Source organism: Thermothelomyces thermophilus, chromosome 5, assembly GCF_000226095.1.
Source record: "Thermothelomyces thermophilus ATCC 42464 chromosome 5, complete sequence".
NCBI lineage: Eukaryota > Fungi > Ascomycota > Sordariomycetes > Sordariales > Chaetomiaceae > Thermothelomyces > Thermothelomyces thermophilus.
In genome coordinates, this window is record NC_016476.1 from 796,408 (window position 1) to 812,032 (window position 15,625).

Genomic DNA, 15,625 nt, shown 5'->3' on the forward strand with positions numbered 1-15,625 from the left:
TCCGGCTTAGTTCCAAGTCTGACACCACTCTTAAGTCGCATCCGTGGCCAAGTGGAGAATGTTTTGGTGAGGTGCACGTTCGAGTTTACTGTCAATCTTTCCCAAACCTCGAGAAGGATGTTTAGGATACTCGCTGTAAGTCTTGGGAACAGCTGATGTAGGGTTAGATGCAGTTGAGATATCAAAATGTTGTGTGCGTGGCTCGCCTCCCACAGGAGCTGAATCGATACCGTAGGCTTCCCGCCCTCCCTGTTGCGCCTTGAGAAGATCTTTGGCTTGCTCGCTCGCTAAAGGACCTGCCTCTATCAGATACATCATGGCAAAACAGTCTAACATACAAAAAATGCATCATAACACAACAGAAACAGGTAGGCATTCAAGACCCGGGATACGCAAATCCCTCTCCCGCACACTTAACCCCCACATAGCCTCCTTCAGACCGACATCTCCATCGGGATCGTCTTGTGAGGATTATACCCCTTAATGACGAAATCCTCGGGCCTCCACCCATCGATACTCCTCTCTCCATTCTCATCCAGCCTGTCGTTGACGATCTCCAGCTCGGGGAAGTCCCGGGGCTCCCGCTCCAGCTGGGTCCGCAGCGCGTCGACGTGGTTCAGGTACACGTGCGCGTCGCCCATGACGTGCGTCAGCGAGCCGGGCACCAGGTCGCACACGTGCGCGAGCATGTGCGTCAACAGCGCGTAGCTGGCAATGTTGAAGGGCACGCCGAGGCCCATGTCGCACGAGCGCTGGTAGAGCTGGCAGTGGAGGTGGCCCTTGACGGGCTCGTCCGCTCCTCGCCCGCCTTGTTTCTTCTCATCCTCCCCGTTCCGCGAGCGGGTCCCCCGCGGGTACGAGACGTAGAACTGGGCAAACATGTGGCAGGGCGGCAGCACCATGCGCGGCATGTCGGCCGGGTTCCACGCGCTCAGCACCAGGCGCCGGTCGAACGGGTTGGTCCGCAGCGTGTGCACGATGCGCGCCAGCTGGTCCACCCCCTGTCCCGTGTAGTCCGTCTTGGCGTCGACGTACTGCGCGCCAAAGTGCCGCCACTGGAAGCCGTACACCGGCCCCAGGTCGCCCACCTCGCGGTCGGTCAGGCCGAGGCTGTCGAGGAACTCGCGCGACCCGTTGCCGTCCCAGATCTTGACGCCCTGCGACGAGAGCGTCTGCGACGATGTGTCGCCCGAGATAAACCAGAGGAGCTCGGCGATGATGGCTTTGGTGAAGACGCGTTTTGTGGTGAGCAAGGGGAGGATGGGAACGCCGGATCGGTTGAGAGAGAACTTGAGCGGGCGCGGGGCGAAGATCGAGTATGTGCCCGTGCCGGTCCTAGACACACAAGGGGGGCAGGTCAGCGGTGGTTCTCACAAGAGTGTTAGAGGAGGGCGTGTACCGGTCACGTCGCAGCTCGCCCTGGTCCAGAATTTCGCGAACGAGATCGAGGTATTGGTATTCTTCGTGTCGCGGCTGGGCCGTGGTAGAGGGCGCCTCCGAGGGCGCATTTTTTTCTGGTAGTGTCATTGTATTTGATGAATTGATTCTCCTCCCCAAGTCTCTGTCTTTATTTCAGCGGCGTTTGAGGACACTCTAAAACGCTTCAAGAGTGTCTCGGAGCCTTGGGATGGCTGATGAGGGAAACGCGGCCCGGAAAACTCCTTAACGCGTCAAACGCGTGGGCATGCATTACCCCACCCCCCACCGGAGTACCGGAGTGGGGCTTCACAACCCACATGTCTGACCCCTGCCCAAACGGTCTTCAGGGCCCCTCGGACGGACTTGGCCATCGTCATCACACTGGCTTAAAACACTAAGAGGGAAGCGGGCATACAATATGTATGTATGTACAAGTCTGTATCCACCGCACTCAGCAGATATCCATGAGGCGCAAAATTACGAGCATCGGTCATCATCAGGACGTCCCGATCTCCAACGCAACCGCCGACCTCGTCCTCTAGAAATATCCTCCCTTGTGCAACAACTAAAACTCAGACGTAGTCCCGAAGTGCTGGGACCTTAACTTTCACATGGAATTCTATACTGTGTGAAATCATGGGGAAGAATGAGCGGAGACTTCCGAACGGAAGCTTACATCATTGGAGGCTTCCTGGTGGCCTGAAACCGCTGCTAGAGGCGGCCCAGCCGCGCGGAAGACAGCCCCGGCCTTGGCTTGCCGGTTCTTCTTCTTCTGGATGTAGGTGGTCGGATTGCGAGTCTCAAACACTGACTGCGTCGTTATCCCTGCCATCGGGCGTTGAGAGTTTAACATTCCTTGACTACAGCCGGTTTAATGCTCGCCCGAGACGGCCATGGTGATTTATGGGAATGAGACTCGCCAGCAGTGAATTGTTGCCGATACATTCTGGCAGACCCGGTCCGTGAATTGCTCCTTGTAGGTTGCGTAGGTACTTGTGGTCAGCGATCCCCAGAGTCTTGCATCTCCGTTGGATAAGACATGGAATGAGTGACGTAGTTCCATGAACTGTTACAGTTCGGGTTGCCCCAAAACATAAAACAAAACAGGGATAAAAACAGATAAAAAAAGAAGAAAAGAAGGCAGAAAGAAAGATACAGGAGAAGAGAATGAGACATTATTAGTCTGGGATGGCGTCTGAGGATGTACGCACTTACTGTATCTGTATGTAGAGTGTGTGCACATTCACATACTGGCTTCCGTGTGGAGAGGACCACGCTCGTCCGGGGGGGATGTCCGAATGCCGAAGTTTCCCGGCATTTCCTCGTATACTGCCGCAGCATTTTTGAGATGGTGACTAGAGTATCATTGTTGCGACTTTGGCGGCGTTTGCCACCGGGTTTTCGTGGGATTCATTGTTTCCATGTCCTTGGTAGTGGAGTGTGCGTTGTGGTCTGTTAGCGCAACGTCGGCAAGTGGGGTCAACAGGCTTCTGGAACCTGACCCTGACTGTCGGCTGTTCCTCGCGAGGGGAAGCCCCACCAGAAAGGCGCCAAAAAAAAAAAATTAAAAATTGGGGAAGCAACCGATCATCTGGCCTTGCGCGATTCGCCCTTGTTACTGGCTAGATCACACAGGGCATAGAGCATGTCTCATATATACACTACACTACGCGGTGTACATCATGGACCTTACGCGGTGAATGTATTGCATTTAGCTGTTGCGCAATAGATGGTCATTGCCCGCGCGCGGGCGCAGAAGAGGAGCAGATCGCTCGGGCCTTGACCCCGACCCTTGATTTCCCGAGCTGCGGGTGTTCCCGCCGCGGAGATGCTGAAACCCCGGACTTGACGGCAGTCCGGGGGAAATGACAGCTGACTGGACCAGATTCTGTTATCAATTGTGAGCTGATCGTTCGAGCCTCACCCCTTGAGTTCCCGAGCTTGTGGGAGTCTGATAACCCCCACACCCAAGGGACTCGGTAGAGGACCGCAGCCTGACCAATTGCGAGACTGGCATTTGCTATCACTCCAGCAGAATTCGCAACCTTCTTCGAGCAACGGGGCGGGATCAAGGTCTTTCCCTCGGAGATATGTGACCCTGTCAGGTCGTACGGTGCACCGGAAGGGTGGCTCCACTATCGCCGGGTGGCCCCACTATCGCCGGGGTTGCCATGCGAGACTGGGGATGGCGACAGGCAGGAACTATCTCGGCCACCAAAAAAAGGTTTTTTTCTTCGTCCTGGAAGGTGATGCGTCGGATGACCACGCGGGCAATTTCGTCTAAAAAGAGGAGTAACTACGAAGCATTACTCCGTTTGCCAAGAGACGAGGTGGCCGGATCGGCACTGCACGTCAGGCACGTCAACCGCAGTAACCCCACTGAACCGAGACTTCGAAAGTGGAATAATCAAGGGGAAGGCGGGACACGGACAAGAAGGCAAGGTTCCGCCGAGACATCTGCGAGCATTCAAATAGACGGGCTGGCCCTCCTCGACACGGGATTCACAGCTCCCAACCTCCAGAGCACTCCCGCCTGAACACCCCGGACAAGACAACCCGGAACACAAACATACATAGACCTACGGAGGACTCAAACAACTCCTCTACCTCGAGCACCTGAAATAACAAGTCGGACACAACAAAAACAACCATGGCTGCTCTCACCGAGAACCAGATCGCCATCGTCAAGTCGACGGTGCCGGTCCTCAAGGAGCACGGCGCCACCATCACGACCGTCTTCTACAAGAACATGCTCGGGGAAAATCCCGAACTCAACAGCATCTTCAATATCAGCAGCCAAGCCACCGGGCGGCAGCAGCGGGCCCTCGCCGGCGCCGTGCTGGGGTATGCCACGTACATCGACGACCTCCCCAAGCTGAAGGATGCCGTCGAGCGCATCGCCCACAAGCACGTCTCTCTGCAGGTGACGCCCGAGCAGTATGACATTGTCGGCAAGTACCTGATCCAGGCCATCGGCCAGGTCCTCGGGGACGCCGCCACCCCGGAGATCGTCGACGCGTGGATCGCCGCCTACGGCGCCCTCGCCAAGGTCTTCATCAACCGCGAGGGCGAGATGTACAAGGCCAACGAGGCCCACGGCTGGGTCGGGTGGCGCAAGTTCCGCATCGCCCGCAAGGTGGCCGAGAGCAACGTCATCACCAGCTTCTACCTTACCCCCGTCGACGGCCGCGTCCCGCTGCCCAAGTACTTGCCGGGCCAGTACGTGAGCCTGAAGGTGCCCGTCCCGCAGCTGGGCGAGGGCCGCCACCAGTGCCGGCAGTACTCGCTGAGCGAGGGCCCGTCGCCGGCGGGCGAGTACTACCGCATCAGCGTCAAGAGGGAGGACGGCACGCCCGAGACCAACGTGCCGGGCCTCATCTCGAACCTGCTGCACGCCAAGTACGCCGTCGGCGACGAGGTCGAGCTGTCGCACCCGCAGGGCGAGTTCTACGTCGACCCCTCTGACGCCTCCAAGGAGGGCGTCCCCGCCGTGCTCATCTCGGCCGGCGTCGGCGCCACCCCGGTCAAGGCCATGCTCGACAGCCTGACCGCCCCCGGCGCCGTGCGCCGCCCCGTCTCGTGGATCCAGTCGGCCCGCTCGAGCGCCGCCCTGCCCTTCGGCGAGTCCGTCCGCCAGATCTGCCGCGAACACGACAACGTGACGGCCAACGTCTTCCTGCGCAACCTCAGCCCGGACGACGCGGTCGGCGTCCACTACGAGTTCGGCGACATGCGCCTCGACCTGGCCAAGCTGGACCGGGAGAGCCACCTGTTCGTGAACGACCCCAGGGCCGAGTACTCTGTCTGCGGCCCGGAGCCCTTCATGCTCGACGTCCGCTCCGCCCTGGTCTCCCTCGGGGTTGACCGGAGCAGGATCTTCCTCGAGCTGTTCGGGACCGGCGGGGTCTCCGATTAAAAGGCTGGTGGAGTTGTCGATTTGGTGCCAGGTCAAAATCCCCTAGAAACGGCGGAACGGCGGACGGTAACTACTTACCTAGTTTATGGGCGACATGACATGGGATGGATGTGGAGTAATTAGGTGTTTCTGGAGCCAACGGGATTTGTTTTTGATGATATCGTTTCCTCAGCCGTTTGTTCTAGACGTCTTCGAGGGAACATAGCGAGCGATTCATTGGTGTAAATAGATATCAAACCATACAGTTCTCTCTCCTCTCATCCAATAATTATATAGCTGGACTATCCCGTTCCTTATTTCCATACCTCTCAATCAACATAAGGTAATGACGCGATGCTCGACTCTTTTTTCGATTAATTTATGCAACGTGTGCCACAGTGTATCTCCTACCCTCCAACAGTTTCCATCTGCCAGCGTCTGTTGATTAATTAAATACTAAATCAGTCCTGGCAGGGGAGTGGTTATAAACCCATTAGCAATTTCTGCGAGTTTTGTCCGTGTTGGTCTTCTTGCGGCAGAACCGCTAGACCAAAAGGCGAGCGAGCGCAAGTCCACCGCCGAAGACACCAAAAATGATGGAGCACAATTTCCGGCTGAGATATTGGGTAGACAGGTCCTGTTTCGGAGAGAAGCCCAACACTCGAGATGCCAGGTTCTAGCCGGCTAGCGTTTGCAGCCCACACACATCTTCCATCTCTTGTAATTAGAGATGATCAGACACACAAGTGAGTAAGGAGAGTGCAGAGTCCATTGGCTACGCGGACCTGAGCGCGGAGAAGGCGTCACTGAATTACCACATGACCACCAATGGTAGACGCGTATAATTCATATTTTTTTCTGGCCGTGACCGCATCAGGGAAGTGTGATAAACGCGTCAGGTAAGACTTGATCGTTCTTGGGAGATGATTAATTACACAGAACTGCTTTAGCAACAACAGCAGTAGCCGCCTATCACCATCCCTTGAGATCGGGCTCCTCCTCTAGGCTCTCTCCAAATCTATCTCTTGCTACAAATATCAGCCAAGGTAAAAAAAAAGAAAAGAAAAAAGAAGAAAAGAAAAGAAAAAGGACACTGTGTAGATTAGTCTCCTATTCCTATATTCATATCACAAATAGGTCTCGCGCGTTTGCCATTCTTCTACCACTGGTCCAAGCAGAGTGTGGCTCCTTCCTTCGTCTCAACTCATCAGCAGTGTCACCGGGAAAAAGTCTGCTCTGTCCTAGACAAGATGAACAGACTCGCTGTTCTTTATTTTTGTTTACATGTTCGCCTTGATGCCACTGCAATTAGCCAGGGCGATTGTGAGCCAACAAAGGCGTGCCATCTCCTCGCCTTCTCCCTCCTCTCTTCCTCTCTTCCTCCTCCATCCACCTCAACCATCACAACACCAGATCTGCTTTTTCTAGTTGCGCAATGCAAAGCGAGTTTGTTCTTAAGTCGTCATCTGCTGTGTTAAGCAATCACTTGCATTCTCTCAATTTTCTGTTCGTTCAGCGATTCTGTCTCATCAGCGCCTCTTTTTTTTTTTTTCTCTGTTCGACCCGATTTCTGACCGCTCTTCTGTTCCGTTTGCGCTGGCAAAGTTCGGAAGCGGACGACTTTATGGCATACAAGACTCCCATCTCGGAGCCTATCGCCATCGTCGGGGCAGCTTGTCGCTTCGCCGGGGGCGCCACCACGCCGTCACGCTTGTGGCAGCTCCTCGAGAAGCCAATGGATTTGAGCCAGGAGATTCCTGCCTCAAGGTTCAACGTCAAGGTAGGCGGAAAGCGCTGTGATCATTCTCAATTGCGTCTTCCGCCTCGTTGAGCACCCATATCTGACGAGCACAGGCGTTCTATCATCCCGACGGAGAGTACCATGGCACTACCAACTCCCCCAAGGCGTATTTTATTGACCAAGACCACCGGGTCTTTGACGCGGCCTTCTTCAACATCTCTCCCAAAGAGGCCGAGGCCATTGATCCTCAGCAGCGCATGCTGCTCGAGGTCGTGTACGAGGCGCTCGAGTCCGCCGGCTACTCGCTTCACCAGTACACTGGCGAGAAGGTCGCTGTTTTCGCCGGGCTCATGACAGGCGACTTCGACTCTCTCTCTCAGCGCGACGAGCTCGACACCAGCCAGTACTACGCCACTGGCAACGCGCGATCGATCCTGTCCAACCGCATCTCGTACTTTTTCAACTTTGCGGGGCCCTCCATGACCATTGACACTGCTTGCTCCTCCAGCTTGGTCGCTCTTCACCAAGCCATCCTAAGCTTGCGCTCCGGGGAGTGCAAGATGGCCTGCGTCGCCGGCGCCAATCTCATCCTGACTCCCGAGAACTTTATCGCCGAGTCGAATCTTCACATGCTCAGCCCCACGGGCCACTGTCGCATGTGGGATGCTGCCGCTGATGGGTACGCCCGCGGCGAAGGTGTCGCCGCCATGTTCATCAAGCCCTTGAGCCAAGCCCTCGCCGACGGTGATCACATCGTGGCCATCATCCGCGAGACCGGCGTCAACTCGGACGGCCGCTCTCGGGGAATCACGATGCCCAACTGGGAAGCCCAGTCACGCCTGATCCAGGACACCTACCGGCGCACCGGTCTAGATCCCGAGGCTCCCGAGGATCGCTGCCAGTATTTCGAAGCCCACGGTACTGGAACCATCGTCGGCGATCCCAACGAGGCGCGCGCGATCGAGGACGCTTTTTTTGGCCAGCACAAGAGTTCCGCCTCCGACGTCAAGCTTCTAGTCGGCTCTGTCAAAACCGTGATCGGCCACACTGAAGGCGCTGCCGGCCTTGCCGGCCTTTTGAAGGTGGTGGAGAGCATGCATCACGGCACGGTGCCGCCGAATCTGCATCTCGACAAGCTCAACCCTGACGTTGAGCCGTACTACAGCCACCTGTTCGTCCCTACTTCGGCTGTCGCTTGGCCCGACGTTCCGGTCGGACAGCCCAGGCGCGGAAGCGTCAACTCGTTTGGCTTTGGAGGTACCAACGCCCATGCTATCGTAGAGCAGTACGTGCCCGCGGTGCATGATCCTATCGCCCTTTCTTATCGCCCGGGCCTCAAGACCCCGACGCCCTCCGATCGACTCCGTGGCGCAGAGCACGGCCAGGTGTGTCTGCCGCTTCTTCTTTCGGCGCCCTCTCAGAAGTCGCTGGTGGCCGTAGCCAAAGCATACCGTGATCATCTCATTCAGGGACCCGCGCACAGCATCCAAGAACTTGCTTGGCACACCTATGCCCGACAGACAGCTTTCCCCTTCCGCCTTGCTGTTTCTGGTCTCTCCTTGTCCGGACTCGTCAACAAGCTCGACACCTTGATCGCCGAATCCAAGGACTACCCAAACGCGGACACCCTCGGCACTCGGGCCCGGCTCAGGGATGAGCAGCCCAAGATCCTTGGCGTCTTCACCGGTCAGGGTGCCCAGTGGGCCACGATGTCTCGCGGACTCTTCCTCTCGTCCAAGGTCTACGCAGACACCATCCGGTCGCTGGATGCTATCCTGCGGACGTGCCCGGAGCCCCCTTCGTGGACGCTGGAGAACGAGATCATGGCCGACGCGCCCTTCTCCAGGATCTCGGAGGCGTCCATTTCGCAGCCTCTTTGCACGGCCGTTCAGCTCGCGCTGACTGAGCTTCTTCGCTCTCTCGGCATCACCTTCCACACCGTCCTGGGCCACTCCTCTGGCGAGATTGCCGCGGCATACGCAGCAGGTAGAATCTCTCTTGGCGACGCCATGCTGATTGCTTACTACCGCGGTTTGGGTGTTGACATGGCCCGTGGCGCCGACAATGCCAGGGGCGGCATGGTTGCGGTCGGCCTATCCAGGACGGAGGCAGAAGAGCTGTGCGCGAGACCGGAGTATCTTGACCGGCTTTGGGTCGCAGCCAGCAACGCGCCCGCCAGCACTACGCTCTCTGGCGACGTCGATGCTGTTGGACAGGTCCGTGAGGAGTTGACAAAACAGGGAAAGTTCGCCCGTGTTCTCTTCGTGGACACGGCTTATCATTCCCCGCGCATGGAGGGCCCTTCAGCCAAGTACGTCGAGGCCCTGAAGGGTTGTGGCATCACTCCGCTGGCTGGTAACAATACCATCTGGGTGTCGAGCATGCTTGGCCAGGGGCAGCCCTCACGAGCCGAGCTGGCCGCAAACTACTGGAAAGAAAACATGGTGCGGCCGGTGCTTTTCTACGAGGCCGTCGCTGCCGCTTTGGATACTCATGGTCCCTTCGATTGTGCCATTGAGGTTGGGCCGCACCCAGCCTTGAAGAGCCCGGTCATGCAGACCGTCAAGACCGTCATGACGGTCGAGAAGGCTTCATCCATCATCCCGTACTCTTCCCTGCTCCACCGCAAGTTGGACGATCGTGAGGCATTTGCGGATTTCCTCGGCTGGATGTGGACGCACTTTGGATCGTCCAGCCCTCAGATTCGCCAGTTCGTCTCGGGTTCTCTGCAGCCAGAGCTTGTGAACTCCCGGGTTGTGAACACGCCGTCCTACCCATGGAATCACTCCCAGAAGTTCTACAGGGAATCGCGCATCTCCCGCCAGTATCACTTCAAAGTCGATAGGCCCCACGAACTTCTTGGCGTCCGAACCCGTGACGACAATAAGCACCAACTCAGGTGGCGCAACATTCTCAGTTATCACAAACTGCCCTGGGCCAAACATCACAGCTTCCAGGGTCAGGCACTGCTTCCGGCTTCGGCGTATCTAGTTATGACCCTGGATGCGGCACGCATTGCGCTGGCTGGTCGACAAGCTTCCGTCGTTGAACTACGCAATCTCGAGTTTCACAGCGGCATCATCCTTGAGCCAGACACGTTCGGTGTGGAAATCCTGTTCAACTTGTCCATCGAGCGCGAGTTCCCAAACGCCATCGATGCGTCATTCACGCTGACCTCTGTCATCGCGGGCGGCAGCTCGGACATGAAGAAGAACTTTAGCGGCAGCCTCACCATCGCCCTCGGGAATCCCTCCTCAGACGCTCTCCCGGCCCGGCCGGCAAGCCGTGCTGAAACGTTGCACGCCAACCCTGACGCCTTTTACGACATGATGGCCAGTACCGGACTCGTGTACAGTTCCGCCTTTCGCGGTCTGCAGACTTTGGAGAGGCGCTACAACTTCGCTTCCGGCACGCTGAAGAAGTACCACGATGAAGACACCACCTCGTTGAGCATCAGCCCGGCTACGCTAGATAGCTGCCTGCAGACCGCATTCGTCACCGTCTCGTCCCCGGGTGACAATGCGATATGGGGCGCCTTTCTTCCGTTGGAGATCGGGTGCGTCCGCTTCAGCTTGGCCACTTGCACCATCCAAGATCGCGACCGAGACCGGCTTGTGGTTGATGCTTACCTGACCAACGCGACGCCTGCCACCGAGCAAACCGCTGCGTCCTACACGGCCGATATCGAGATCTTTAACCCCAAAGGAGACATGGAGATCCAGATCCAGGGCCTCACTGTCGGCTGCGTCGGCTTGACCAGTGCCGAAGATGACTATGAGCTCTATCTCACCACCAGGTTCGATACCGATCCGGACTATGAGATTGTTTCTTCAGGGCCAATTGACCAGGCCGCGACGAACCCGAACCTGGTTAAGAGCTGCGAGCGGGTTGCGGCCCTCTACTCCAGCCAGACACCTACCCTCCACCATCGTTCTTTGGGTTTGTGGCTGGGCCAGACCAAGACTCCCAGGCCGCCGAAGCCGTGGGGAGCTGAGACGGAGGAGACGTTGGACAGCTTCATCCGCACGTCTCCTTACTTCGTCACCCTTGACTTCATTCGCGAGCTGGGCAAGAACCTCCCGGACGTCCTGGTCGGAATGTTGCCTGCGATCATGGAAGAGGCGCACCAACTCGTCGCATTCCAACAGCATGTATCCAGGGTTGTCACGCAGATCTCGCACAAATACCCCCGGATGAGTGTTTTGGGACTTCTGGACACTGATATGGGCTTGACCGAGCATGTGCTGACCGGCTTGAATGATTCTTTCACCTCGTACCGCCTCGGATTGGAGCCAGAGAGGAACCTGGACGCTCGTATCCCGCTTAACGACCCTATCAGGCGGAAGATTCTGGTAAAAGGGATTGATCTGAATGCCACTGAACCGGAAGAGAATTCACGGTATGACCTCGTGCTGCTTACGTCTTCCATCATCGATCCCCAGAAGACCGCAAGCACGCTTCGGCTAGTCGGGCGCATGATGCGCCCCGGAGCCTTCTTGATGCTCGTCAATGTATCTCGAAGCCCGCTAAAGGACAGGATTCGGCGCTACGCCGGTATTTCGACTGGCTCAGACGTCCTTCCTTCTCCGCCGGACTGGCCGGATCTTCTCGATTCATGCGGATTTGGGTACTCGATGAAGAACGGGAACCAGTACTACCCTCCCGGGTTTTCACTCATCATCCGCCACTCCGATTCTACCGAGAAGATATCGCTGCTCAACCCTTTCGCTAATTTGGGCCATTCACTCCTCTCTGACCGCCTGCTAGTTGTCGGTGGAAAGAAGAAGTCAACGGCACTCATCTCATCATCCATCTGTTCCGCTCTTGCGCCCCGATGCGGTGGTCTTGACCAAGCCGAGACGCTTGAGTGGGTTGATGTTGAGTACGCGGCATCCTTCTCGGCGGTAATCATCCTCAGCGACGTAGATGAGCCCATTCTGGCCACCATGACGAACAAACGAATGGAGGCTCTCCGGGCACTCTTCAAACCGCAGATGACCGTCCTCTGGGTCACCCACAACGCTCGGTTCCTCAACCCAGACCACGCGGCGTCGTTTGGGTTCACCCGCACCCTGGCTGCAGAGGTTCCCGGACTCATCCTGCAGATGCTCGATCTCACCACCGCCGACACTGCGACGGCCTCGGTGGCCATCACGGAGACCTTTGCCCGGCTCGTCAAGCATAGCCTGGCTCACCGCCCGAGTGGGAGCGGGCCGCTTTGGATCAACGAGCCCGAGATCCACTTGGAAGACGGTCATCGGCTTGTTCCGCGCGTTGTGCCGTGGAAAGAGGGTAACAACCGGGTAAACGCCTTCCGCAGGGTCGTGAAGAAGACTGTAAACACCCTGGAGAAAACCGTACGCATTGTGGAATCAGCGCCGTCTGGAGAGCACAGCACGTATTACCATATCGAAGCCGAGCAGCTCGTGGCCCCGGCTGCCGAGACTGGAAAGCTGATGATTCAGGTTGACTACAGCACCGTGCAGGCCATCAGGATCGGACGTTTGTCTTTGCACCTCTGCGTCGGACATCACCCAGAGACCGGGAAGCTGTACGCGGCCGTGTCGGAGAAGAATGCGTCTAACATTGCTGTCCCACCGACAAGTGCGATCGAGATCGACAAAACCGCAATCGACCAATCGCTGTTCCTTGCATATCTGGCTCGCTATACTACAGCTCTCAACATTGCTAGCGCAGCACAAGGTTTTCCTATTCTTTTGGTCGAGGCGGACTCCATGTTCCATCAGTGTCTCAAGGAGTTTCTCGGAGAGGACAGCACGAAGCTCCGTGCCTGCTCGAGCGACCTTACTCGGTGCACGAACATGCCTGAAACGATCTACCTCCATTCCCGCTCGCCGATGCGGGATGTGAAGGCTTTGTATCCTCCTGAGGGAGCTTGGGTGCTCGACATGTCCACAGGCTCGAGCCAGCTTTCTCATCTGCTCATGCAGACCATGCCAAGGAATTGCAGATACACAGCCTGCAAGGCCCTTCTCGGGACCAACCGTCTCACAAGCGATGAGAAAGACGCATACTCTGCAAAGTTTTGGGACAAGGCCGTGGCTCTTTCTCTTGCCAAAGCAGAGTCTCGTGAAACCGCTCCTGCTCCCGCCCTGACGACGATCAGTGACTTGCTTCGAGCCGAAGAGCCTAGCCCACCCTTCTGTCTTGTCGACTGGAAGTCTGACCGTTTAGCGTCGCAGACGGTCAAGCCGTTGGCCGGAACGGGCCTGCTGAGCCCGACAAAGACGTATGTCCTCGTCGGCTTGACTCGCGACTTTGGCCAGAGCCTGTGTAGGCTGTTCATTCAGCAAGGTGCACGCCACATTGTACTCTGCAGTCGAAATCCGCCCAAGACGCAGCCGAACTGGCAGACCGAGACGATGGCCAAGGGCATCAATGTTCGCTTCGAAACGCTCGACGTTACCAGCCTGGAGCAAGTCCTGGAACTCAAGGCCAAGCTATCCGAGACCCTCCCTCCGGTGGGTGGCGTGGTCAACGGCGCCATGGTCCTCGAAGACGGCGTCTTCTCGCAAATGTCTCTCGACACCTTCCACCGGGTCATGAAGCCAAAGACAATCGGGTCCAGGAACCTTGACCAAGCCTTCAGCGCGGCCGACATGGACTTTTTCATCATGACCTCCTCCTTTGCCGCGATCGGCGGCCACGCGGGCCAGAGCAACTACGCCGCCGCCAACATGTACATGAACGGTCTCGCGGCCTCCCGCCGGCGCCGCGGCCTCCCGGGCTCCGTCCTCAACATCGGCGTCATCTACGGCCTGGGCTTCCTGCACCGCGAGAAGGGTTGCCTCTACCAAGGTCTCGAGCGCGAGGGCTACCCGCCCATCTCGGAGCGCGACATCCACCACATGTTTGTCGAGGCCATCGTCGCGGGCAAGCCCACAGGGCCCGGCCGGCAGCGGGCGGAGGAGGAAGTCTACGACATCACCACGGGCCTGCGACGCTTTCCCGCCAGCAGCCCCACCCTGCATTGGCACCACGACCCGCGCTTCGGCCATCTCAACACGCGGCGCGACGACCACGATGACGATGATGACGTCTTCTCGGGCGCGCCGCGCACCGTCGCGAACGCCAGCACCGCCGCCGGGGCCTCTGCCGCCTGGGCCGCCGGCTCCCACCACAAGAATGACGAGGGCAGCCTGCGGCAGCGGCTCGACGCCGCTACCACCCACGACGAGCTCGTCGACGTGCTGGAGCCGGCCTTCGTCGCCCGCCTGCGCCGGCAGCTGCAGCTGGAGCCGGACGCCGCCGCCGGCGCCGCACAGGCGGACGAGGCGCCGGGCAGCGGCAGCGTGACGGCGGAGCACAGCATCGTCGACCTGGGCGTGGACTCGCTCGCGGCGCTGAGCATGCGGGCGTGGGCGTGGAAGGCGCTGGGCCAGGACGTGGCGGCCATGAAGCTCCTGAGCGGGGCGACGGTCGCGGAGCTGTGTCGGGAGATTGCCGGCGGCATCTTGGAGGGTCGGAAGGCGGCCCGGGAGAGGAGCGAGCAGATCGGCGAGGCGGACGATGGCGCCGCTGCGGCTGCGGCTGCGGCTGCGGCTGTCGAGGAGAACGGGAGCGAGGTTGTTGTTGCGACGCCCGGCTCTCTTACGACTATTACTACTGCCTCTTTTGTTTCTGGCAGCGTGCGAGAGACTACGGAGTCTACTGCGGTTTCCGTTTCCTCAAATACGGAGGAGAATAGTCAGGTGGAAGGAAGATGCGGGCGGCGATGTTGCGGAGAGGTAATATACTAATTATGGTCCAGCTTCGGGTATTGGCATGGTGTTGGTATTTGGGGACTTGACGATTGGGGCATTCAAAATTTCCTGCTTTTTGTCGGAGTATCGGTGGTGAAGATTGGACGGAGAACTTGACATTTCGGGGTCGGTTGTAAGGATAGATGGTCGGGTTGGACACAGATCCTCTTCGTGCTTTTTCTCATTCCATTCGCGGGAGGAGACTTCTTTGCGACTCTGGTCATGGACATGGGGGAACTGACTTGGACATGTATGTACCGGTGCATAATACCAAGCGGAGGACCGCCAGTGTTATTAGATGGGCGGATCGGTCCGTCCGGTTGGTTTCCCGCTGTAGGGTATTAAAACGGATTGATATGGTGTACCGTAACTGATTATCTTCGCCGAGTGACATGCCTCGATGGGTCACTCCATTGATGAGTTGTGCTCCCGCAGGGTGTCTCGGAGTCAGGAATGATGGATTACCTGACTCACTTCCTCTCGGACCCCTCTCATGAACGTGTTGTACAAATGTGCATCTGCAGGATGTATGTACATACCTTTCTAACTACGTGTCTGAGGCACAATAAATTGACGCGATATCGGAAGCGGTTGGAGCTTGGCTGACCCTTCCACCGGCAATTCCTAATAGGGTTTCCCGGTCTTGGTGCTGCTGCTTATCACAGTAGCTGGCTGCATCTTGGCGAAGCTGAGATATTACTGGCCTCTACCGACCCACCATCGATATTTGTAAACACAGTGCAAGAGTTCCCTGGGCTTCGAGTCTGCTTTGTAGGGGGAGGAGTCAAAGTCCTGCGGCTAAGTTCC

At 57.6% G+C, this 15,625-nt stretch overlaps 3 protein-coding genes across 3 annotated transcripts; 2 read left to right on the plus strand and 1 right to left on the minus strand.

Annotated features, from left to right (window-relative positions):
* Positions 1 to 79: 79 nt before the first annotated feature.
* On the minus strand, positions 80 to 1,636 carry MYCTH_2308073 (uncharacterized protein). The gene is made up of 2 exons (XM_003664814.1): positions 1,400 to 1,636; positions 80 to 1,335 (listed from the first exon to the last, which is right to left on the minus strand). Exons 1-2 carry the CDS (start codon positions 1,525 to 1,527, stop codon positions 435 to 437), a joined length of 1,029 nt encoding a protein of 342 aa, XP_003664862.1. The 5' UTR covers positions 1,528 to 1,636; the 3' UTR covers positions 80 to 434.
* Positions 1,637 to 3,699: 2,063 nt separating this feature from the next.
* MYCTH_112322 (oxidoreductase-like protein) lies at positions 3,700 to 5,624 on the plus strand. Its single transcript, XM_003664815.1, has one exon. The coding sequence runs from the start codon at positions 4,070 to 4,072 to the stop codon at positions 5,333 to 5,335; it is 1,266 nt and encodes a 421-aa protein (XP_003664863.1). The 5' UTR covers positions 3,700 to 4,069; the 3' UTR covers positions 5,336 to 5,624.
* A 1,314-nt stretch (positions 5,625 to 6,938) lies between these two features.
* MYCTH_55132 (polyketide synthase) lies at positions 6,939 to 14,815 on the plus strand (the record flags this gene model as incomplete). The annotated part of the gene is made up of 5 exons (XM_003664816.1): positions 6,939 to 7,094; positions 7,169 to 12,481; positions 12,947 to 13,305; positions 13,396 to 14,281; positions 14,342 to 14,815. The coding sequence occupies 5 exons, from the start codon at positions 6,939 to 6,941 to the stop codon at positions 14,813 to 14,815; spliced, it is 7,188 nt and encodes a 2,395-aa protein (XP_003664864.1).
* Between the last annotated feature and the right edge of the window lie 810 nt (positions 14,816 to 15,625).

What these genes read in the sequence shown, in the direction of transcription:
- MYCTH_112322 (XM_003664815.1), top strand. Translation starts at nt 4,070, where the DNA reads ATGGCTGCTCTCACCGAGAACCAGATCGCCATCGTCAAGTCGACGGTG.
- MYCTH_2308073 (XM_003664814.1), bottom strand. Translation starts at nt 1,527, where the DNA reads ATGACACTACCAGAAAAAAATGCGCCCTCGGAGGCGCCCTCTACCACG. An exon ending in GGCGAGCTGCGACGTGACCG is followed by an intron (nt 1,336 to 1,399) that starts GTACACGCCCTC and finishes TTGTGTGTCTAG; the next exon opens with GACCGGCACGGGCACATACT.